A 25,676-nucleotide genomic window follows, 5' to 3' on the forward strand; every position below is an offset into this window, starting at 1 on the left:
CTCCGGTCACTGTGGACCACATTCGCCGGTGGACCTCTAGAGACCCTGTCTTGGCTGTCGTGCTTCAGTATATTCAGGAGGGCTGGCCGGATGACGGGGAGGTGCTGTCGCCAGATTTCCGACCTTTTAGGTCCCGTAAAGCCGAGCTGAGCATTCAGGATGGATGTATATTGTGGGGTTCGCGCGTTGTGATACCGCCACAGGGAAGGGCAAAAATTTTGAGTCTTCTACACGACGGGCACTGCGGAGAGACGCGCACCAAGTCTTTCGCAAGAATGTATGTGTGGTGGCCTAACCTTGATCAGGACATCACATCCATTGCACAGAATTGTGGCAAATGTCAGGCTTATCGTGCCAACGTACCTGAGACTCCGCTGCACCCATGGATTTGGCCATCAAAACCATGGGAGCGTGTGCACGTAGATTATTGTGGTCCAATTGATGGCTGGTGGGTATTAATTGTCATTGACGCTCATTCAAAGTGGATGGACGTGTTTCCGTCGCGATCATGCACGTCCGAGACCACCATAGAACATTTGCGCGCTTCATTTTCCTCGTGGGGGCTGCCAAAGACTCTTGTGTCTGACAACGCACAATGTTTCTTGTCTGAGACTTTTCAGACGTTCTGTCGCTCGAATGGCATTCATCATTTGACTTCTCCTGCACTGTCTCCGAAATCTAACGGGTTGGCGGAGCGTAGTGTTCAGACATTGAAAAACAGCATTAAAAAGCATACATCAGGCACGATTCACACCAAAATAGCGCGTTTTCTGCTGCGCTATCGCACAACGCCGCACACAACCACCCAGGTGTCCCCAGCGGCATTATTCCTTGGCAGGACGGTGCGAACCCCGCTGGATCTGGTCAGGCCTGATCTGAGTGGTAGAGTGAGGAAAAACCAGGACAAACAAAAACAGTACGCCGACAGGGGCTCCTATGAACGTTCCGTGTGCGTAGGCGATGCTGTGTTTGTGTCAGCCGTTGATCGTGTACAAAGTGCTGCTGGTTGTAAATGGCTGCCGGGTGTGATAGTGGTGCGGAAGGGAGTAAAACTGGCTGTTCAGTTGCAGGATGGGAGAGTGATCTGGAGGCATCTGGATCGGGTCCGGCCGCGCCGGACTGTGGCCGACGTACCGCCGCCGACCGCTGGACGGGCGCTGGACCTGGATCGGACGCGGCGGGACCTGTTTGATGCCGACGTACCGTCGAGGGCCGGACTGACGGCTCGGGCGGTGGCCCCGGCTGCTCCGGACGGGTCACCGTCGGTCCCGGCGGGCGGACCGCCGCCGGCACCGCGTTACAATCTGCGTCCGCGAGAGACGTTACGGCGGCCGGACCGGCTGTTGTGTGAGTGAAGTTTGTGAGCTCTCCGTGCCTGATATCGTTAAAAGTGACCAGAGTTTTGTTGTTACGTTAGTTGTGATTATGTTATATTGCGGGGTGGAGGGATGTCATAACCGGCTCTCGCCTCTACCGGCGGCCTCCCTCCCTCTCTCCCTCGCATACTGGTCACCCCTCTCGTCCCAGTGGACTCGCCCGGTGCCTCGGGCAGTATCTGTGACACGACCTCGGGTGAGCGGCCGGGAAGCAATACAGTTTTGAACGGGACGCCGTGCTGTCTACTTCACAGACCATGCGCTGATTCTTTCAAGAGGGACTACCCTGTACTCAGCCTGTGACTATCCCAGACCCTGGCTCCAGCCAAGGCTGGCCCCAGCAGAAGGCGATCGCGTTTGCTGCGCCATCTACAATACTATCAGCGCCATCGTGCGCTTCTACTGAGAAGCTTGGCAATGGGTGACGGGAGATCAGCTGCAGCTTGGGTGTGATTAATTTCCATGGTTATCTGACGATGACACTGGTTCTGACACGACTTTTTTCAATGACATTTACCGTTAAATTGATCTGCGAATAACTTTAACACTGACCCTAGAATGCTTATTCAAGCTAGACTTACAGATGCAGGAAAAACCGGGAGAAACCAAGAGGAGAAACTAGTGCGGAAAAACCTTTGAGTTGGTAGCACTTCAGTTCTGAGTTATGCTACCAAATGTTGTCGCAAATGGGGACTTTCCTGCAATGCTTGCGACAAAAGCGCAGTTTACGCGAATATGCAATTAGTCTGCAAGGGAATAATTAGCTTCAATAAATAAAGTAATTCATTTTCAGCCGTAATATCCTGCTCTGCTTTGTTTAATCTGAAGATCTTGGGTTTTATTGATTCGAGGCAAGTCAAAATATGATGGATGTTTTGTCTGTCTGTCGCTGTTTCATGGGCCAATGCTGAGGCTGCTCCTGCAATCGGACTTCATGACTTGTGTTTAAATCAGAATGCAATTGGAATTAATTACAGATCCCAAGGGAGGAGGATTGGTTTTAAGTTTTCATAAACGTGTTTGTTTTTAAACGATGACATTGAATTGCCACTATCCATTCCAATTGCTACTGCTTTTTTCGGCAGGAAATTACTGAAACCATGGTCCTGAGTGGGCTAGCTTTAAACATAGATTGGCTCCATCAATGTCTTTATTTATCTACATCTAGTACCTTGCACCGTTTTGAAACAATTGAGCAAGATGGCTTCAGCAAGATTGAGTTGTGTGATTGGCGGCTCAGGGGAGGGGGTATCTGTACTTTGGAGCGTGTGCTATTCCCCCTCCTCATCCTGCAGTCCCAAAAAGTTAGGAAAAAATTATTTACTTTTGAAGTTTTCCTCCCATAGAAAGAAAACCTAACAATTGAGCAATTTGAATTGGAAAAAAATTATTTTAAACTGCATTGCAAGTCATATGTGGAGGTGAATTCTGATGAGTTTTAGGAAATTGGAGATACTTCCCCCACATCATCTCAAATCACCTTTCTGGATCAGTCAGTTATTTGTTTTGTGACTCGTAATGGTAGGCTATGCTTACTGCTTAGCTGCAACTAACCTGCTTGCTAAACACATTGTTTTACCACCTATATACCAGGCCTGGGACAAATCCCTAATTCAATATAACTTTGACTTGAGCCTTGAGGTTAGCCCACTGAACATAAGACCTTTGAGCTGGCTGTATTGAGTAATCAGTCAGTCTATTAGGTAGTTTGTCTCTAATCCAGTCCAGTGTTGTCCAATGTTTAGTCCTATTGGGAATCCTCATTTTTTTTCTTTCTCATATTTCTCCACAATCAACAAAACACTATCTTTTCAGGTGTTTGCCACCATATCTGTCATCATTTATCGATAATCGAATGGTGTGCCATCTATGTTATGTCTATTGGACATTATGCCATCTCTGTCATCGTCGTTGTGTATCATTCGTCTTTGTCAGATACCTCTCAGGCACCTGTCGAACAGTGTGCCGTCACAGCTGCGATCCCGTCAGTACACCTTTTACCAACCCTTTCCCCTCATTGCTGTATTCCAGAGATACGGTACCGACATGTGACTGCCGTTACCGTTGCCGGGTGGTGTGCTGAACGGACGGATACCTGAGGTGAGTACGGAGTACTGAATGGGTGCGGTCGCGGAGAGTCTGATTGTGGGGCCAGGTACCGTCTGGTGTCTGTCTGTCAAGTACCGCCGATAAGAATTGATGTGATAGTAGACGGGGTTTCGAAGATGATGATCGATTCAATATAGGTATCGACCGATACTCACAAGTACTATGATGCATAGATGTTATCAGAGTTATTGGATCACTGATAGTTTTTCTAAGTGGCAGTTTCGGATAGGTATAAGGGACATGTCATGTCTGAGATGTAGTTCAGACTCGTTGTTCTGAAGAAGAAGAACTGGAGAAGTGTAAAAGCAGCATGAAACCTCAACGATCTTTTCGATCGTTTTTGATCAACGATCAAACTTCTCTTTTTGGCTTTTTGTTAGTTGTTTTAGTAAATTCACATTAAAAAATTCATTAGTTTGTAGATAAACTAGTGGGTCTAGATTCGCTATCGTTCTTAATTCTGCTTACAGAGTCGTAAGCAAATAGGCGATTTTCTCGTTTCAAAATAGTCAGTCCTCCTTTCATATAGGTATCCTCAAAAGTCAAAATGATGGGCAAAGGGAAAACGAATTCCCCAATGGTAGGCGGTGCATGTCAAAGATGCATCAGTCGTTTCAATCTTGTTGGCTTGCAAGCTGACTCAGCTACTCGTATTCCAAAATTTAATTTCTCTAATGCTTTGATTGCATGGTCGCCGCCGTTTGGAGATGTGTTTGATTGTAATTTGTAAGTCCTTGCTTATATTTTCTGTTGTGTGTTATTAAGTATGTGGTTATTCGTTTCCTCATGCTGGCGATGAATTTATTCATATCCTGGGGCTGCAAGCATGATTTATGCTTGATGAGCGGTTATTGGGCTCGTTGATACGATGTAATAACATCAAAAAGGGCGTAGCCAGACTTCCGTATGCTTCAAGTCATCAAGCGATACGAAACGGAAGAAATACTCGTTTGTTTTGCGTTTGTCGCGCTTGAAACTTGGATTAGGCTTATGTATGAGTGAAGCCTGGCTTAGAAACAAGTGTAAAAATGGTTATTTCCTTTTTTACCCTCGTTTCAATATTTTTATGCATCTTAGCTGCACGGCTGAGCTATTAAGAATAATGTCAGATCCCAGACTAATTATCGGCATTGATAACATCACTTAATAACGGTATTGATGCCATCATTTAGATATGTAATGATGAGTAGGCACTATTGGTACAGACGTCAGCATGGGTGCACTATCAAACTGTTCCCATCAGCAGTTACGAATCCGCACTGCGCCACAGCAGAGCGGGTTTACGGGGCTCACTAACTACTGACTACACTCAGTTGAGCGAGCTGCACTATCAGTTCTGGACTTCCTGATGTTTCCAGCCGTCGGGAGTCCCTGCGCTGGTCAAAATGTTTGCATGGTAGCTTGATTTCCACAATTGATTAAATGTGAATGTGAACCCGCGCTTGTGATTGTTTTTTTTATACTATGTTTCTTATTTTATTGTGCTTTTAGAGTTACATCACTGGTAGACCCAGGGGATGGCGGACGGGGGTATTTGGGGCATTTACCCCTCTGCAGTTTCCGAAATCGATGAGGCATTTTTTCTGCTTAACTTATACAATGATAAGACTCTGTATCGAATGGCCCATTAACGCTGAAAAATCAAATCCCCTAGGAGTGTTCGGCACTTTGAAATGGAGAACCTTAAGGTAGTAGTCCCCCGCAAGGTCTTACATTACCTGTCTGTATCTTCCAACGAGTTTCGTGCGAGCATGTCTTTATGGTTTTCGTATAATCTGTTCATTGTGAAATATCGGTTTGCATGATAACAATAAAATGCCCTCAAGCATTGTTTCCTCCAAGTTATGTAACGCTAGCGATACATTCTAAGTATTCAAAATGGATTACATGAGGAATGCAAACCGACAAATGAACGTTAAATCATTTGTTTGATGTAAAGCTACATAGGCGTTCGGCGCTGGCTATGGGTGCTTGATATATTTTGCAATAGGGTTTATCATAAATGATAATGTGTCTGGCATACACATTACACGTGTCATGTGGTGCCTGCATATAGAAAGGAATAGGGGAGAAGCGGAAAGGTGTACCAATGAAGGCCGCATGAATTTATCGCCAAATTTGTCGTACCATTGATATGTATAACTGTGCGGGGTCGTCTACGCAGCGCTGGGGGGCGCCGGGCGGGTGTGAGCGTGGTGAGTCGGGGAATAGAGCTCGGAACTGAAAGGTGTGTTTTGTCGGCTGTGAGGCCGGCCGGGCTGGTGGTGATCTACGGACAGATCAAGTGGCGACGAGGCTGAGACCGTTCTCGCCTTGCCTGTGACCGGTGGTGGAACCACCATGGCGTCGGCCCTTATCGGGAGCGTCGGTGAGTACGGCGACGACGGCTCGGACTTTAACGAGTACCTAGAGCGTTTTGAGCAGTTTTTGGCTGCTAATGCGATCTCGTCAGCGACAAGGAAACGTGCGGTGTTTCTGAGCGTCTGTGGTCCCAAAGTGTATTCAACTCTGCGCAGCATTTTCGCGCCTGATCTGCCAGCCACGAAAACTTTCGAAGAGTTGGCGGAGGCAGCGCAGCGGCATTTCGCTCCGAGACCGGCTATAATTGTGTCACGGTACCGGTTCAACCGTACCACGCAGCAAGCCGGACAAACAGTTGGAGCGTTTTTGGCAGAGCTGCGGCGCATTGCCAGAGACTGTGCCTACGGAGACCGCCTAACTGAGCAGCTTCGGGACCGGTTCGTGTGTGGGATAAGTAACCCGGGAATGCTGAAGCGGCTACTGCAGGAAGGTGACAATCTGTCGCTCGAACTGGCTGTCAAGATAGCGACTGCGATGGAGACAGCAGCCGCTGACCTGCAGGATATCGCCTCATCGGCAGCCCCGCTGGCAGGCACAGCAGTGACCGGCCCGGACCCGCTGCACGCAGTCTCCGCTGTCGCGCCTGCCGCTGCCGCGGGGCCAGCCGCGGGAGGGCTGAGGCGACGACCCCGCGCATTTCATACACGCACACGCCGGCCGGCCGAGACGGCGGCCAGTGCTGGCAGCTTGCCAAGTGATTCAGCCGGTGGTTTACCGTGCAGCCGCTGTGGCAGGCGTAGTCACCAGGCCGAGGAGTGTCCCCATAGGCGTGCGACGTGCTACGGCTGTGGCAAAGTGGGCCATCTCAGGAACGTCTGCCGAGCGGTACACACGGTACTGGCAGACGACACGGAGCCGGATGGCGACATGTATCAAGTAAACGCCACAAATACTCCACACCGGGTTCCTGCCTACAGGACGACGGTGGATGTCAATGGAAGGCCGCTTGTGTTCGAGGTCGACACTGGAGCGAGCCGAACGATCATCAGCGAATCTGTGTGGCGCTCAGAGCTGAAGAGCACCCCTCTGGAGCCGGGTCAAGTGGCGCTAACCACTTACACTGGAGATGCACTGCCGGTGCGCGGTCAGCTGACTGCACACGTCTCGTGCGGCGGCCAGCAGACCACACTGACTCTGCTCGTGGTTCGGGGTGACGGCCCGTCACTTCTCGGCCGGGACTGGCTGGCCAAGCTGCGGCTACCGTGGAACGACATATTCAGTATCGCAGCACCCCTGTGGGATCTGCAGCAGCAGTACAGGGCGCTGTTCCAGGACGACGGTGGCACCTGCAAGCAGACTGTGAGTTTGGATATCGATCCGTCGGTCTCGCCCAAGTTTTACAAGCCTCGGCCCGTCCCTCTTGCGCTGCAACCGCTGGTGAATGCGGAGCTGGACAAACAGATCGAACGGGGAATTCTACGACCCGTTAAGACAGCGGAGTGGGCAGCGCCGGTCGTCACAGTGCTAAAGAATGACAAGAGTTCGGTGCGTATGTGCGGTAGCTATGATCTTACCGTTAACAAAGCCTCACGGGTGGAGCAGTATCCGCTCCCTCGAATCGACGAGCTGCTTACAAAGTTGGCCGGAGGCCAAAAGTTCACGCGCCTGGATCTCAAGGAAGCGTACCTGTTGGTGCCCCTGGATGAACAAAGTCAGCGCTACACCGATATCAACACTCACCGAGGCCTGATGGCAGCCACACGCCTGGTCTATGGAATAGCATCAGCTCCAGCGGCGTTCCAGCGCATGATGGAGCAGCTGCTGGCCGGCTTGCCGCACGTGGCCGTGTTCCTCGATGATGTGTGCATCACGGGCCGCAACGATACGGAGCACCGGCGCAATGTGGACGCGGTGCTGCGGCGTCTGCTAGACGCTGGTCTACGGCTCAACCCGAGCAAGTGTCAGTGGATGGCCAAGGAAGTGGAGTACCTGGGGTACCGGGTGGATTGTAATGGCATCCACCCCACAGCAGCCAAAGTGACGGCGATCGTGGAGGCACCGCGACCGGCGAACGTAAAACAGCTGAAGGCGTATCTCGGCCTGCTCATGTATTATTCAAAGTTCATGAACAATCTGGCCTCCGTGGCGGCGCCGCTCTACCGCCTCCTGAAGACGGGTCAGCCGTGGCGCTGGGGCCGGGCGGAGGACACGGCGTTCGCTCGCACCAAACAGCTGCTGGTGCAAGCGCCCTGCCTCGCTCACTATGACGGGACCCTGCCGCTCGTGCTGTCGGTGGATGCCAGCCCCTACGGGCTCGGGGCAGTGCTGTCCGAAGTGGACTGTTCCGGAATGGAACGGCCAGTGGCGTATGCATCGCGGAGCCTGGCAGCAGCAGAAACCAACTACAGTCAACTGGACAAAGAAGGACTGGCGGTGGTCTTTGGAGTAAAAAAGTTTCACCAGTTCTTGTGCGGTCGGCACTTCACTGTGCAGACGGACCACAAACCTCTCCTGGGTCTGCTAAGCAGCGACAAGCCTCTGCCGCTGATGGTATCGCCCAGGGTGGCCAGGTGGCGACTCGCGCTGCAAGCGTACCAGTACAAGCTGGTGTACGCCCCCTCGGCACGGCAGGCTCACAGCGACGGACTGAGCCGCCTGCCCCTGGCAGTGTGCCCTGCTAGTGTTCTAGACCCCGGGGACATTGTCTGTCTTCTTGAGTCGGTGGACCAGATGATCCGCATCGAGCAGATCCGTCGACGCACGAACTGTGACCCCGTTTTGTCGCGCGCATATCAGGCGGTGATGAACGGTCGTTGGACGGAGCCAGTGGATGAGGAACTTCAACCGTTCTATCGGCGTCGCCTCGAACTCAGTGCTCAAAATGGAGTGGTCCTGTGGGGTAACAGAATCGTGTTGCCCACGGCCCTTCGGAAGCAGTGGCTCTCGCTTCTGCACGAAGGCCACCCTGGAGTGGTGGCCATGAAAGCAAAGGCTCGCGCCCACGCGTGGTGGCCGGGCATGGACGCAGCTATCGAGTCGACGGTTGAGAGCTGTCAGGCCTGTCAGCTGAGCCGGCCGCGGGCACCTCCGGTGTCTGAGAGTCCGTGGCCGTACCCGGATGCGCCCTGGGACCGCCTGCACATGGACTATGCGGGGCCAGTCCATGGGATGATGATCCTGGTCATCGTGGACGCTCACTCGAAGTGGATCTCAGCGTACCTGACACCGTCGGCTACAGCAGAAGCGACCATTGAGCGGTTGCGGATGGCGTTTGCGGAGCACGGTGTCCCTCGCGTGGTGGTGAGCGATAACGCGGCGGTGTTCACGGGAGAGGCTTTGCGTCATTTTCTAGCGCGTAATGGAGTGCAGCAGGTGTTCTCCCCGCCTCTCCACCCCAAGTCGAACGGGCAAGGAGAAAGCGCCGTAAAGGTGATCAAAACGGGGCTTCAGAAGCGGACTGATGGATCGCTGCAAACGCGTCTGAGCCGCGTTCTGTTCCATTACCGGACGACACCCCATTCAGCAACGGGAGTGACGCCCGCGGAGCTGCTCCATGGGCGCCCGCTGGTCACTCACCTGGCGCGGCTGCAGCCGGACCGCGCCCTGCTCGACCGTGTCCGAGCCAATCAGGAACGCCAAACGCTGGCCAACAACCGCCATTCGGTTGCAGTGCGACAGTTTGCGCCCGGTGATCTGGTTTATGTGTCAGCAGTGGATCAGAGGCCCTGGCAACCGGCCGTGGTGGCATCTGTCTCCGGCAGTCAGTGTGATGTGAGGCTGCCGGATGGCCGTGTGTTCAGACGGCATCTGGATCACCTGCGAGCTCGGTCGGCCGAAGGCTCGCCGGTGGAAAGGGAGGTGTTGCCGGTTCCGGATTGTTCTACGTCACTGTCTGAGAGCGTCGCTGGTCGAGCGAGTGCTGATCGTGAGGGTGGCGGTGGTGTTGGATCCCCCAGCTCACCCTCAGTGAGTGTGAGACGCTCACACCGCGAGCGAAGGGTGCCGCTTCGGCTGCTCGAGACGTAAACTGCACGGCACTAGTGGTATAGTGCTAATGCAGGTCTTTCCCCTGTGTGATGTCAATCGTTTTTTTTTTTGCAACAGCCACCGGTTTTAGTTCAGGAATGTCTAGTCCTTTGTTGCTTACTGATTTGGACTGCCTTTATCTTACGGTGGAGGAGTGATATGTATAACTGTGCGGGGTCGTCTACGCAGCGCTGGGGGGCGCCGGGCGGGTGTGAGCGTGGTGAGTCGGGGAATAGAGCTCGGAACTGAAAGGTGTGTTTTGTCGGCTGTGAGGCCGGCCGGGCTGGTGGTGATCTACGGACAGATCACCATTACGTCACAGGTATATGGAATGTGAGCTTCTGTGGCAGGTCTCGATCAAGCTACATTGAACTTTGGGTAGATTAGCAACCCATAAGCCAACCATTTCCAATCAGTCTTGCACGGTGGTGAACTGAGTGCGTCATCGATCAGATTATTACCTAATTAAGAAGATTGCATGCACCGTCTGTAAAGGGCTGATTACTCGCACAAAGTAATTCCGGTTAACCCCTTCCTCTGGCCGGGTTTATCGAAACTGATCAAAAAATGTGACTTACAACACTGGGTTAGCGGTCAGTGTGTAGTGTAAAATGTCAGTTCAAATGTCAGCTTCCTCTCTCGTAAATCGATCCTACGTGACAGCTTCCTGCTTCCTACGCCTACCGGTTCCCGGTGTTAACCGTCAGTTTTCGCATGTATATTGTGAACGGTCTCAATGCGCTTACGTGTGATCTTTATCAGATTGTGGGACATCATTCGTGTCCCTCTGTCGTCACCTCTGTGTCTCTGACGTCATACCCGTGTATCTGACGTCACACTCGTATTCACAGACCGTCCGTAACCAGGGGTTATCTATCCATGGAGCGGGTCGGCGGCGAGATGGCCAGACAGGTAGCGCCTCCGGCGGGGTTTTCTCGCACGTACTGATGACCTCACTGACACCGTGTGCTGCCGAGTGTGTGTGGGGTGCAGCATGTGGGAGTGAGTTCCCTCAGGACAGCGCCAGCACTCGCCGCACCGCTTTCTCTACTTCACAGGGACGAGAGGCGAGAGTTTACATAGTGGGACTCGCGCAGCTTTGGTGTATGGCTGAATATGTGCGGTTTTTAGCGTTGTGTAACGGACGGAAGGAAGGCTGGGTCACTCGTGGTAGGCTGATTTTGCATTTAAATTTGGTTTATATAAATCGCGAGTTAGTAGTTACCACATGCCGCCCACCAGGAACTATTTTTATTATTGCACGGTTGCAGGATGCAGGTTGGGCTTTTTGGCTGATTTTGACCGTGTGATACTTTGCTTTGCTAACTATTGTAACACTGGGTTTGTCACAGTGGTGACTTGTAAAGCGTCATTCGCCAGTGCTTTTGTTTGTGTGCTGTTAGGTCTTTTTTTTTTAGATAATATTTTCCCGGTTGTGAAGCTAGGTCAAGAATTTCCTCACGTCAGCTAACTCCATATAGTGCAGGCTTCAGATAAAACACTCGATGATAAAGCAGATGATTTCCTCTTTCTTATCCATGTGGGAGTCCCAACTGACTGCTTCTGATAATCTTATTCTGATAATTGATTGGCCGGTGCTTCATCGCTGATTGACTGAACAGAGGCCGGCTTCTCTATACAGTGTCTCTATCTGGGTCTGGTCGTGAGTGTGCGACTGATTGCTTTGCCATACCTTTTCTTATTGTAATTCTATGCTCTTCAGACCTGGGCCAGATAATGTTACGTCGTTAATTTAGTTCCTTGTTTTGTTTTTGCTAGATACTTTGATGCATCATAGTCACCAATTGGGTAACTGGTTTGGTCCAGCCTTGAAACATCCTTGAAGTTGCATGCTGAAAAAGAACTCGATTATCCAGTTTTTTTTTTCTTCGCCTGAATGTGTTATGACGAGCTGTACATAGTTCAATCTATTGTGTAGCTTGGAGATGGGCCGCTGGCTAATTTCCAGCAGTTACCAGGCCCTGTTCGGTCACCAGTCAATTATCGCCTTCAGCCGTCTGACGAGTGATGCGTGGATCCCGTGTCCGTTGTGCACGGAAACCGTGCGTTCCGTGCGCTGTGACACGGGTGAACGCTGAGCCTACACGGGCATTAATAAATACCGAGCTGTCACGTCTACTGCCGAGTGGAAAAACGGGACGAGATGTGCGCTGTACGCTGTACGCTCAGTCACGTTCGGTTATCGTGCCCTGGCCTGTATTCGTTATTGCATCACAGGGCTCAGTCGTATTCTGTGAGCGAGTGTGGGTTTGGGAGTCTCCTCTCTCCTCCCTTGGCTCTGCCCTCTCTCCCTCTTTTTGTCCGAACCACTGTCGCAAAGACGGTCATTGAGGTCTCCGGGCCGGCGCACCGCCGGCGCCCACTATACTGTGCTTTGGCTGGCAGTGAACATATAGAATAGGAGCATGGCACCAGCACTGAGAGACATAAGATGCGTCCTAAGGCATTGGGCTTCTCGAACGTATCTATAAGCTACTACGGATCAATATATCTGTACCAATGATTGTGAGACTGACGAGTCCATCTGACCCGATCACTGATAGTCTCCTGCTACATCAGTTCAGCGTCAGCATTAATCATGTCCAAATATGTTACACAATCGCACCTCGCTGGATTTGCGGCTACATCAAACACAGCACGCGTTATATCAAAGGAGCACTCACAGTCTCACTTAGGGGCGCACCGGTCACGTCCAAATAATGAACGTAATGAATAATGATAGCGGTCAGCTAGGATATGTCAATTGTTAAGCTCATTCGGAGCGCTATCTCTGGTTGTTGAATGCAATGACTCTGTCGCCACCCAAGCCTGGCGAGACTGGTATCTCAGCTAAACAAACCAATATAACAGCCCAACGGGACCAGAATCCAGTCTGGGCGGCGTTATATCTGAGCTGAAATCCACTGGTATCTCAGCTCAGATAAAATAGACGTCCATCTATGCTGTTTAACCAGCGTCCCAGCTGATCGGGTCCTTCTGGCCAGCCGCCCACCTCCAACCGGGCATGGTACACCGTAGAGGTGACATGACTGCGGTCACGGCCATTGGGCGGCGTCACGGGCGTGACCGGACAGTGTGACGGGCGTGACGGACCGTCACATTGTTCCGGGACCTCAGTGCAAACACAATGGTCCGCGTACCCCGTCGTTACGCGCCTGTGGTCACCCGGTATGTGCTGCAGAGTGGACGCGCCAGGGGTTGGCCTGGGGTCCGTGCTTGGACCGGCGATATATGTATTTATGTAATTCAAATGGGAAGCTTTCCGTCATAGCGAAGAGTGCAATCGAATTTCACATTGTGGGGCTTGGAAAGATGAAAAATTACTGCACGCAAAAGCGGAGCATTGTGGGAATATGTAAGTAGGCTCCAGCGACAACCGACACAGGCGAGAATCCAGATCCGCTTGTGTGGGTGTAATCCTACCGTTTGGTGCAGTCGCGATACGGTCGGTCCAGGCGGGTCCGAGTGCTGGACTGGGGGGGGGGGGGGCACGACTGGGGGCCGCCTCTCGTCGTCGGCTGCGGACGGACCTCGTCGGCAGTCGGTCGGCTGAGCCCGGGGCGGCCGGTGGGTGCGGTCAGACCGGTGTGCGTGCCGCGAGAGGTGCTCTGTAGTGCCGGCGATTCACCAGGCCGTCGAATCTCGAAGCTGGACGCATTCCGTGTTGGTGTCGAATTTTTTACCCGTCCAGCAGTGCCTTGTGCTCGTGTGGCGCCTACTACAGCCCCTTCAGCAGGGGCAGACTGCTGAGCCGTATAGCGACAGGTGAAGATTGTGAAGGCTGGATCCAGTGAGGACTGATGCTGACCGTTCGTTAGTCGGTCAAATACTGACTGCTGATCGCTGGCCGCTGACCGATTACGGCTGACCTCTGCCTGCTGAGCGCTGCCCGGCGATCGCTGACGCTGACTATCTACCAGCGCCCTCCATCTGTGCTCTGTGTCTATATCTCACGGCGCTCCGTCGATCGCTGACCATCTACTAGTTCCTATATCGGTGTCTTGTGTCAATATCTCACTACCTCCCCGTCGACTCCGACAGAGCGCGGCCCGGCGGCCGACCGTCGGCAGCCATGGGCTGTCCGCGCTCTCGGCGTCAGCTGGCCTTCTGCTTGGCCATGCTGCTGCTGCCCTTCTCGCTGATCGTGCTGCTCAACCAGCCAGGTGAGTGCCGTACCGCGTCTAACGAGCAAGGCAGAAACGTGTGTGGGTGTAACGCTGTTCGTTCATCTAATAATGGCACCTCAGATGTGTTCAGTGTTGCAGCGTGTACTATCCATGTGGAAGTTCCATGCTTAACAACGCAGCGCCAGTACAGCGGCAGAACAAAGGCAGTAGATCGTCATGGTTAGAGCTGCAATCCTAACTCCTCTTGCATCAAGTTCCTTGCACCCCAAGGCTGCTTTGGCGTGTTTAGCCAAATGATCTACATTTTTATGCTCGGTATGCATTGTTGCGAGTGATTCCGATGGCAGTGCAATGGAAAATTTGGGCTGTGCATTACTTTAGTATCTATGTGAGACACAATTATTGTTATTTTTTACCCTTGCTGATGTGACAAGTTAATTGCGTAGGTTTACAGACAGCTGGATGACAGGCATTTTTCAAGTTCAAGTTCAAGTTCATTTATACACGTTAAATTCACATAAATGCGACTTTTCATTAACGCAATGTCAAGTGATTAAAAAAGGGCACGATGTCACAGTCACACCACATGTTCATTATCACAGTGAATCGGCATACGGTCAACGTCTTCACGTCTGAGTTTGGAGCAAGTGAACTTTTACAGCTCTCTTAACCCTCGCATGTGTAGGGGGGGGGGGTCGGATGGACCCCCCCCATGGTTTTTCGCGAATAACTCGCGTAAAAAGCGGCCGATCGCGACGAAACTTTCAGTACCCTCTCATTGATCAATTTTACACCTACCCTGAAAATTTCATGACCCTGACCCAAATGACCTTTGACCTGTGACCTCTTTTCCGAGACCATGTTTGGCCGGAATCGCGATTTCGCGTATGTCGGCTCGCACTAGCCGCGTGTTTGCAAGCTTTTCGTGGTTTCAAACGTTCAAACATGTGATTTGATGTTACTCCCGTGTGTGTCAAGGTCACCTGAAGGTCAGGTCAGGTCATTGACCTTTGGTGACCTCGGGTGACCTCGGGTCACTTTTTCGAGTTTTACATGTTTCTAGGCTAGTTTTTGGAGCTGAATTCGAATTTAGCAACCATTTGAACATTTACGAAGTAGTTTTGGTGACTTCGTAACATGTTACGAAGCTGTCAGAGGCGGTTGACACGTACTACGAATACCCGTCACGACGCCTACTGGTTGACCTGACCTGACCTGACCCGACCTGGTCTAAATGCTTCAAGACATCATCTGTGATCAAAACTAACACGATATTCGTGATCAGCACCCCGAAAAACCCCTAAGCGGCCACACTTTACGACTTTCTAACAGGTTCCGATTTTCCCGACTTTGGGTCATTGACCTGACCTGGAAGGTCAACCAATGACCTAGGACCTTAAAATTGGGTATCATCGGCTTCCTCTCGTCACGGGCAACACGCTCGTTTTTTCCGCGAAGCTCTATCTCGATCAGGGGCCAAACGGCAAGGGGGGGGTCCAACCGACCCCCCCCCCCCCCCTACACATTAGAAGCTGGCAAACGCCGCACACATGCGAGGGTTAAATGTCATTCGCCCGTCATAAACTGCAGTGAACGCGTTGTATGCGTCCACACCACTATACAGCAGCTGCCTTCGCCCCGTCTCAGTATGTATCCACGGTAATCGCAGTCTCTGTGCGTTGCGGGTGTCATGTCCGTGGTCTGTCGCGTTTTCAAGCTTGCACGCGATAGCAGAAGGCTGACCCGTCTGAACGATGATTCGCACGTTGCATATTCTGTGGTACAGGACTAAGTTTGTAGCGCTGAGCCACTTCAGCTCATCCAAGACATCGCTCACATGGCAATACTTCCGCCGGCCACTTAAACGCGTGCACAAAAATTCAACACTTTTTGTACCCGGTGAAGCTCAGTGGTGCTGCATGTCCCGTAAATAGATATGCAGTAGCGCAGTGCAGACAATACGAGAGAGGACACGATCGGTATCAGCGTGGACGGCGGTAACACGTTCTTCGTGTTGTTGCGCCAATAGCGATCCCGTGCCCTTTGACACGACTGGACACGACATAGCTGACAATTGACATGGCCATGATACGTCAGATGTCTGTCAATAACGAGGCCGATATTTTTGACAGATTCGGGCTCGTGAACAGTTGCATTGGCGAAGCGAATGCTACCAGAAGGCAGTCCTTTCAGCATCTGACGTGTTCCGAGTACAATCCACGTTACAATCCACGAGTTTTTGACGCGTTCACTTTCATGTTGTTTGAGCAAAACCTTGCAAACATTCTCGTCTAGAGTCCGCTCCATTCTCAGGATTAAGCCAGCTAAGTCAGCCTTTTTACCAGATACTAAGATCTGAGTGTCATCGGCAAACTGTACGATCGGGACATCAGGGACGTGGAGACACAGATTGTTTGCGAATATGGAGAACAGCAGACAGCTGAGAGATCCCCTTGGAAAGCTTCGGATTCTATTGACAAAGACTTTGAAAGAATGACAGACCTGTCAGCTTAGCGCAATGAGCTCTAATCTGCGGAGAATTACCTTGGAGATAGTGCCTGAACCATACCGTGTCTTTTTCATGATTAATCAAATCGAAGCATCTTATTTCTGAGCTAAGTGTATAATTTTACGCTTTAGGAACAGAGTCGCTGTGCGCCCATCTCGCCACCATCTTGGAGAGTTGGACCCACTTTGGTTGACCTGTAGCACACAGCTGCCGGTGTGGGTCGGGTCAGATCAAGTAACAGGTGTGTATCGGATGTCGCGTCTGACCGGTCCTGCCCGCCTCCCGACCGGACCCGGCGTGGGGGATCCGGTGTGGGGAGCTGCTGGGTCCAACGTAGTAGTGGGTTTGGCTTGTTGTTTGGTGTGCGGCTCGACGAGTGTGGGAGGAGGTTAGCATGTGGGCGGATTTTTTTTGGAGCTTATCGCTTGAGCCTGTATGCCCACTGAACAATAGACGCTAAGATTTGAGGCCTGCACACTGCACCTGGCGTTCTATCTCCAGCGGCCTGTTATTCCTCATCGAAGACCACAAGCGCACGGATCAGTTAGAGCTAGCAGTCCCAACCGGGCTTTGGACACCTGTAACCACAGGCAGCGACTGTATCACGAAACGAAACAAGGCTGCTGGGCTCCAAAGAACGAGCATTTGGGGACAAAGTCGGTATGAGCCGATCGTACGGCCACCAGTGCGGATCTTTTTGGTATACTGAACCCCAGCAGATGGTCGTTCCGCTCGCTGGGATCTGTCTTGCCTTCTGGAGTCAACAATCACCAGATATTGGCCTTGTGCGAGGATCTGCTTTGTTGTAACACAATCCAATGCCGACCAGCTACGGGCCTGGCTTATCGCTCTGCACCCGCTCTAGATAAACAGATGGGCATCGTTAAGAACAAAAACACAGAGCAAAGTAGTGTCTGCGGTTGCTCATTTCTGACATTGAAGAAGAATGCGGGTGTGACAGTGGCTTTGCTCTGTGCCGTAGACCATTTTCTTAGAAGGGAGGGGTGGGAGGGGGGGAGAAGGGAGGCTCGCGCAGCCGCTCTTTTCTATCATTATCTGGCTCGGTGTCCCTACCTACGAAGGCCTCACGTCAAAACGATACTGGTTCACACATTATGAGCCCTGCTGGGATCAACAGGGTCCAGTTGACGGCTGAAGGGAATGCGGCCCGTCTGAATGCCAATGACCTCACATTGTGGTCAATCATTCGTTACCTAGATAAACAATTGATTTATATATTTGCTGGTTAATGGCAGTGGCTATGTTTGTGCTCTTTTCGTCCACATTTGTATAAGCTTATTATCCCCTCTTTTCCATCACCTAGCTGCATGTAAATTCTGAAGAGTGAGACGAATACGAGCACGATACGTAGTTCGCCCGAAATAGAACGTGATTATGCTAATACTACTGCGACATTCACAGAATGAATGCCATTGACGTAAAAAGCGTCAATGTATTGTTTTGTCCTCCGTTCCGTCACTCAATGAAGCTTTCTTTAAAAAGAATGAGCATTGAGCCGCCTTTGGAAAGCCCTAAATCAGTTGTTTGAAGTAATTGTACGTTACTGCTGAATGATTGGCAGGGATGCTGAATCAGCACGATGAGTGTTCAGTGCCGCCTAACGTTGCGTTTTCCCTTGCCTAGTGATGTAAACATCAACCCCATGGGCCAGGCCTGTGACCATTCGTGACCTCTTGATGCTGACGTTTACCCCTACATGCTGATCAGGGATGGGAGGCCGGGTGGTGTGGAGACGACATGGCCATCACGTTCATCTGCTGGTGAATGCCGGCCTCGTAACGCTAAATCACCAAAGTTACAAGTAAATTGGCTCTGCTTCTGGAAATGCGTCTGACTGAGCGACTGTACTGGGCTGTAGCTGTACTGGGCTGTAATTGGGTAATCTGGGTGACCGGGGAAGACTGTGACTGAGTGACCCGACCTAACTCTGATTGGTTGACTAGACCCTGTGGTGATTTGATGGCCTCGCCTGTACTAACCGGGTGACCTGGCTCAGCGGTGGCTGGGTGACAAGTCCTGTAGTAACTGGGTGACCCGGCCTAACTCTGGCTGAATGACCCGTCATTCCTCTGATTGGGTGGCCCGACCCTGCGGTGGTTCGATGACCCGACCTATCGGTGACTGGGTGAACCGGGCCCACAGCCACAAGGACACACAGCTGAATGGGGGCAGGATCCGGCGCCCGGCGGGCCGGGCCAAAATAGACACTTGTCGCCGTAATGGCCGGCCCAGCGGACTTAGCCGCTTCATAAGTGGCGTCGGATCGCTGAGCCCTTACAGGCAGCCGCTGGCCGTTTGCCAAGCTAGGAATAGCCGGCTGGGGGGTATTATCCGCATACGTATGATGCTCAAAGTAGGCGATATTTTAAACTTGGAACTGTGTTTCATGGCTGGCGGCGACACGGGCTGTAGTTAAAATGGTCCGTCTTAAAGTTACCATCTCTGCCAGATTTCACTCTAGCGGGAAGCCAACAGCTGGCTGAAATAGAATGTGCACCATCTAATTAACAAATCGCGTTATTTGTGAATCTAATGAAGATGGAAGGCGAAGAAGTGCCTACTTGAATTAATTGGAGCAAGGAATTCATCAGCACGCAATTTGTAGAATTATGTTCCGTGCTGCGATTTTTTGCTTGGATTCTCCAAATATTACTTTTTCGACGAAAAAATCATATTTCACGATGTTTTGTTAATAAATTCACCTATCCCTCTTCCATCATAGCATTTTATGCTAACCCATCCAACACCTTGCCTGTTCCTTCAGATCCTTCGGACTGTACCGGCAGGGGTCTTCCGTCAGGGAGTGATAAAACAGGTGCGTTTTATCTTCTTCGCAAACGTAGTTTTGATGTGCAGTTGGACATTGTTCTACCTTCATCGACATTAGACACGCCTCTATGTTTATGAAAGTGAAAATAATTAAGACCCTAAATAAATGCGAGTTTAAGTCCTGACCTGATCTGCTTGCTCTCTTTGCGCCCTTCGGCCTGCGCCCTGACCTGCGCGCTGTGACCCGCGCCCTGACCTGTACCCTGCTCCCCGCGCCCTGACCTGCTCTCTTCACCCCGCTCCCCGCGCCCCGTACCCTGACTTGCTCTCTCTGCTCCCCGCTTCTCTGCGTGTTGACCTGGTCACTGCACCACCACCCTGACCTGCTGTTCTGTGACCTCTGGCCGCAGTGGACACCCGGCTGGAACGGACGCTGGTTCAGCAGCTGGCGGAGCTGCGCCAGCGCGTGCAGCACGCCGAAATGACCAACAGGGAGCGGCGGAAAGACGTGATGGTGCTCAACAGACAGCTGGACACCTACGGCGCCGCCGGTGAGTGAGAGCAGGGAGACGGGTGGGGATCGGGGCATAGCTGGGGTACGGGGACGAGGGCGGGGACAGTGAAGCGCCGTTCGGTGTCTTTTTATCAGCACGCTGTCGGTTTTCTCAATATGGTAGTTCGTTGCTGGCGTTTCTTGGGCTCTCATTGATGAATTATGAAACGCAAAGACTGCGTGATTTCGACTTATGAGGAGCCGAAAAACTAATAGTGGTTCGCCACTTACCACCACCACTTATACTAACACCATTTCTATTTTCTATCAGCAAGCTAGTAGCCTGCTTTATTAAAAAGACGGCGATCGAACAGCGTCCGGGAATGGGATAAGGATGGAGACAGAAACGAGGATAAGCCTAAGATCGGGGTGATCGGTGATTATGACGGTGACGGTGAGTCGTGGAGGACTGGAGGAGGACTCGCCTATGACCGGTGAATGTAGGGGCAGCTCTCTACCCCGAGGGGGGATAGAGGGTTACGGAGACGATCCATTGATAATGGATTGACCCAGCTAGGAACGAATCTGAGATGGGGAGTGACGGCGACAGTGATTGAGACGGAGAGGCGAGTGTCGGGACTGACGGAGACGGAGACGGAGACGGAGACGGAGACGGAGACGGAGACGGAGATGAGAGGGGAGGGGACGAAGATGGGTGGGGACGGAGGTGGCTGAATGGTCGGTCCGACTCGGTGGTGACTGGTGAGGTAAATGAAACATAGGAGAGGTTGTGCTGCCTCTAAGGCCTGTGGCGAAATTTGAAAATGAAAATAATTGTGCAGGTACGGGCGACCTGTAACTTCATCCCAGCTCGGTACTCCAGGGGGGGGGGGGGGCGGACTACGCCACGCACTAAGCTAATTCCGAGCCAACCGGCTGTTGCATAACCATTGAAAGTGTCTGGCAGGCATATGAATGCACCACACATGTGCGTACTTTTATTCAAAGTGCAGGAACCATTAGATTGGTCTATTGTTATTAGTGGCTGACTCAGCGTCTCTGTTTCCGGCCATCTGATTGTGTTGGCAAGCCACATGCATTGTGCGTGTGGCAATAAGTGGCATGCTTTTGGCAGGTCTTTATTCACTAATGATTTAAATTAGTTCAATATTTCGCAAGTTGAACTGTTATTTGGTAAAGCTCGGGTCACTATTTAAATATTTGGCATGGGTAAATGAATAAGCCTTGCAATAAATATTCCGCTTTTTAGTTGTATTTTGCATTTGAAAATTTAAATATCTTTTCTTCATTTTGACTTGCTATTTTCCCAAATATTTTTGTTTTATGCTAGTTTTCTTTCCATTGTCGTAGTGGTAGCTGCCTACATTTTCGTCAAGCGCTAATGTGGAGCAAGCGCAATGGCTTTGATTCCGTTGTTTTGTGCCGTCTGTGTCGCAATATGTTATCGTCCTGCATTTTCTGTTTCTACCGTTGTTTTTCCTTGTGCAGGAAAAAGCCACCATGCTCAATTAACTTAATCTGCCCTGTGTTTGCCATCATGTATCCAGTGTTTACCATCACCAAAGTGGTCGGTATTTGTAGGACAGGTGTGTCGTTGGGCGCTCGATACCCTGGGGATCGGCCCGCTGTGGGTCGGGGGGGGGGGGTCGTACGACGTGCGTGTGGAGGTATCCGGGTGTTGGGGGCGTGGTCCCCCTGTTGACCTTCAACCGCTGACTCGTTAGTTATTGGTGCTGATGGTGGTGATTGTAGGGGGGGGGCGTGAGAGCCGAGGGAGGGCGGGGCTGACGCCAGTGACCCGGGATCGACCAGGCTCCAGTCGACACGTCCCATGCGCTACTACCCAACCCGCCCTACAAATCCTGGCTTAGTACGAGCGCCTCTGACACGCCGTGGGTAGTGCACCACGAGTGCCTCCGACGCGGCGCAAACGGCGCGCCATGGTCGTCTCCGGCGCGCCGGAAATGGAGCTGGCCTGTACTAGCGCCGCTGGGGCTCGGCTGAGCCGCGCTCGATCGAGTGAGAGGAATAAAGCTGCCGCCCAGCCGAGCTCAGCTCCGAAATAAAACGGCGACGGGAGCGGGACGGCGCGGCTGTAACTTCAGCCGTGGCGCGTCAGCGCCCCCTCCCGTCCCACGTCCAAATGTAATTGCTTTTTATAGTTATTAACGAATTAAACCTCAGATCCTATCGAAGGGATACTCCTTAACGAAATTAAATGTTATTGGTGCCACACAATTACGGAAAAAGTGATACTCGTGTGGGCCATGGCACTGAGCTGTGCTATGTTATTGTCAACCATTGATCGATATGTCGGTACTATGTTGCACGGTGCTCGTCGTGATGTATTGAGGAATTGGAGTAGGTGTCAATCATAGTTGATTGCTACATTTCGGTAGGTGTCAATTGATGTATTGATGCATTGGAGTAGGTGCCAATCATAAGTAATTGCTACATTTCGGTAGTTGTCGTGCGTGTTTTATTGATGGCTTCAAACATGCGATTTTCATTTCCTTATGCTTATGCTGCTAGTCTTGGGGAGGATGGTGATAGTAAATTATGTGCTTATTTTATCATTTACTTAATGGGGAGGGTTTAATGTTAAATTGAGCACTGCTATTTATGGTAGCAACAACTTGTGATCAGTGTTTCAAAGAATGTTATCCGCGCGTTCTCCATCTCTGTTCCCATAAATGAATGTTTGAAATGGTCACTCTGAAGAAGCCACAAGAATGAAATGTCAGTCTCTTTTATATAAATTCTGTTTTCCTTCATTTTTCTAAGAATTTTGAGCAAAGTATTTCATCGATCTCACTATAGTTTTATAATTATCAATGAATTAAACCTGAGATCCCATCGAAGGGACGCTCTTTACTAAATGAATTGTTATTGGTACCACACAGTTACGGAAAAAGCGATACTACGTGTGGGCCATCACCTACCTACTGTGTGTCATCACCTACCTACTGTGTGTGTTGACACAATTATGAGCTACTTATCTGTCGTACCTGTCTGTCCCTTTTCCCAATGCCTTTCGACGAGTAGCTACGGACGACACGTATTGATTCTTCTCATAATCGTGGGATGGACTGTGGGTCCGTGTATATTGGCTGAATACAGATCGACTGAATACAAACGAATTGGGCGGGCGGGGCACTGCCACTGTATTGTAGTAATGCGAGGGGCGAGCCTGTTGTTGGCGTGTCGTCGTCATACATGCCGTGAGGCTATTGGCGCAATGGCGCGCATAGCTGGGTAGGTGTATGAATATGTCAGGGCTCACATTGTTTGGCGTTGGTAAAGTCGGGCATTTTTAATTTGTTTCCATTGGAGGTGTTATTTTAGTTTCTTTGATTCTGCATTATTTCGGTAAAAGTGAACCTTTGCGTGTAGCCTGACGGATTAGTTTGCCTACTGTGGCTGGTGCAGTAGGGTTGACATTGATCAGCGCTATGACGCTAGCCCATCTTACGTTGTTTGCTAGTGCGAGTGGCCCTTGCTCGTGTGTTCCTCCCTCATTCATCCCGATGCGTCAGCCCGCCGTCATACGCAATCATATCCGCTGTCGCTGTGCCAACATTGCCAATCTCCTCCCTCAGCTGTGAAAGCGCCGTCCCAGCAGCAGCAGCGGCAGCAGGAGGAGGGACCTCCAGTGCTACCTCCGTCGCAGCAGCAGCTGGCGCAGCTCGCGCCGCCACATGAGCTGAACGACACGACGACCCCGCGAGGTCGGACGGTGCCCGGAGCGCTGCCAGCAGCTGTTTCCGGGGTGCCGCTCACTCATCTGCAGGAGATCAACAGCGATATGGAGGTAGGCAAGCTTGATGTGACACGGGAAGTGCACGATTATAGGACGCGGTGCGGCACTTCTGGGACTTGTCTTAAAATTTAAGCGACTTCCTGTAACATCAATAATTCAAGCTGGCATTCACAGTACCTACTTGTTATGGCCGTGACACCGTCAGCATTTTCCGAAACTTCCAGCAGGCACGTACAGCCCACCGCTAAAGTAATGTAGGGTTTTACCAATCTCAACGATTGGCTTTGACTGGCGATTGTTTAATGCGGAGTGATCGAAAAGAAGATGTCAATAGCTAAAGTTGCAGCTGCAAGGGTGACGATACATATAAGCTACATTCAAAGTTTCATTGTAGTCTGGCTAATCGTTCCTAAGCTTCAGAAGCAGAACATACCCATGACTGAAACCCCACATTACTTCTGCTGTGGACTGTACCTAGGATTTGGCCAAGGGGGGGGGGGGGTGGTGGAGGGAACGGAGGAATCCCGGGGGCCTCCCCTCTACAGAGGGCCTCCTTTCTATTGAGAGCCTCTTCTCTAAAGGGGCATCCTCACTACAGAGGACTTCCTACCTACAGAGGGCCTCCTCTCTACTGAGGAGTTAGATGGACCCTAGCGGTCAGACACAGACACTAGCGGCTATTTACAGGAGGCCCAGAAGGACCCTAGTTGTCATGCTGGTCAGAGGGCTCTGATTGTCCTGACGCGATTTTTGGGATTTCCGTGAATTTCGTTCGCCTCGGACGTGATTTTGGCCAACGTAGGCCTTCGGCCCGCGGGGGCCCTGATTCCATCCGGAAGCCCTGAAAACCCCAAGGGGGGAGGCGAGGCGCCCCGTCCGCCGTCTCCCGCCCTGGGTACGTCCCTGACTCCCAGTATTGATGAAATATCGCAGGATGGGGATTTTCAATGTTGAGATAGAAGTGGAAAGTACATGTATGTATTTTGTGGAAAGTGGAAGTTTAAGTGCGAAGTGTATGTATTTTTATTGGATCTCGCTCTTTATCCAAATTGATAGATTGTGTTATACTGCTGCCCGCTCCATATTTCTCCTGACAACTATCCTGTCGGCTCTCACCCAGCCTCTAACCGCTCACCTCTGACCCCACCAGGTGCCCGGTCTTCTCACCTACCTACCGCACCTGCTGGGCCGGCCCGACGCGCTGACACCGGCGCTACACGTCAGTCAGGGTCGGCGGGACGTGACTGTGGTCATGGGACTGCCCACAGTCAAACGTGAGGTGCAAAACTACCTCATATCGACACTGAAAAACCTCATCGACTCTATGTCTGAGTCGGAGAGGCTGGAGACGCTCATTGTTGTCTTCATTGCCGAGAGTGAGTGAGTGAGTGAGTGAGTGAGTGAGTGAGTGAGTGAGTGAGTGAGTGAGTGAGTGAGTGAGTGGTGAGTGAGTGAGTGAGTGAGTGAGTGAGTGAGTGAGGAGTGAGTGAGTGAGTGAGTGAGTGAGTGAGTGAGTGAGTGAGTGAGTGAGTGAGTGAGTGAGTGAGTGAGTGAGTGAGTGAGTGAGTGAGTGAGTGAATCAGTCGAAATTTTTCTGAAAGTTTTAGTAGGCTTTGCAATGTGCTGAAGTCAATACCATATTTTTTTTTTTACCTCGTTTATTTCCCAGGCGTGATGCACTGCTCACCTAAAAGCCTTTTTTGCGGCACTTTGTTAAATTGATTGATGTTTGGTTCTCGTGCCGTTTTCTGTCCCCAGTGACCAAGTAGTTCCACAGCATTGCTGTCAGAATGCGACAACATACGTCATTTGCGTTGTACATTTGCGTGACAAACGTCGGCCTTTTGCCTGTAAATAACCATAAAGCTACATTGCTGAGCACGCAACCTCAAGGCTAAAGGCTCCCTGTCATGCGCCGCACCCGGGCCCGCTGCCCTTCTGTTGGTCTGTTTCTATGACGCTTGGATTAAAGTCCTGTAATTTTAGTGTGAGATGTGTGTTGGCGCGTTGTCATGGTTTCCTGCGTGTTGAACACAAGCTGGGTGGGGGACTGATAAACTATGAATTTCCAATCTGAAGCGTCCTGTATCGCCGGCTCGTAATGCCGCTATCTTGTTTCAGAAATTCGTAATAAGTCTGGCTA

The 25,676-nt window shown here is 51.3% G+C and overlaps 2 protein-coding genes across 2 annotated transcripts; both read left to right on the forward strand.

Annotated features, from left to right (window-relative positions):
- Nucleotides 1-2,134: 2,134 nt before the first annotated feature.
- Nucleotides 2,135-24,909, forward strand: LOC122375859 (the record flags this gene model as incomplete). The annotated part of the gene is made up of 7 exons (XM_043355424.1): nucleotides 2,135-2,227; nucleotides 3,408-3,476; nucleotides 13,875-13,996; nucleotides 19,255-19,305; nucleotides 19,670-19,810; nucleotides 23,373-23,584; nucleotides 24,684-24,909. Coding segments are annotated over exons 3-7 (721 nt in total), but the record flags the coding sequence as incomplete, so codon positions are not given.
- On the forward strand, nucleotides 5,664-10,115 carry LOC122375860 (uncharacterized protein K02A2.6-like). Its single transcript, XM_043355425.1, has 2 exons — nucleotides 5,664-6,941; nucleotides 6,996-10,115. The coding sequence occupies exons 1-2, from the start codon at nucleotides 5,826-5,828 to the stop codon at nucleotides 9,810-9,812; spliced, it is 3,933 nt and encodes a 1,310-aa protein (XP_043211360.1). The 5' UTR covers nucleotides 5,664-5,825; the 3' UTR covers nucleotides 9,813-10,115.
- Nucleotides 24,910-25,676: the final 767 nt, after the last annotated feature.

Source organism: Amphibalanus amphitrite, unplaced genomic scaffold, assembly GCF_019059575.1.
Source record: "Amphibalanus amphitrite isolate SeventyFive unplaced genomic scaffold, NRLGWU_Aamphi_draft 001940F_arrow, whole genome shotgun sequence".
NCBI classification, from domain to species: Eukaryota; Metazoa; Arthropoda; class Thecostraca; order Balanomorpha; family Balanidae; genus Amphibalanus; species Amphibalanus amphitrite.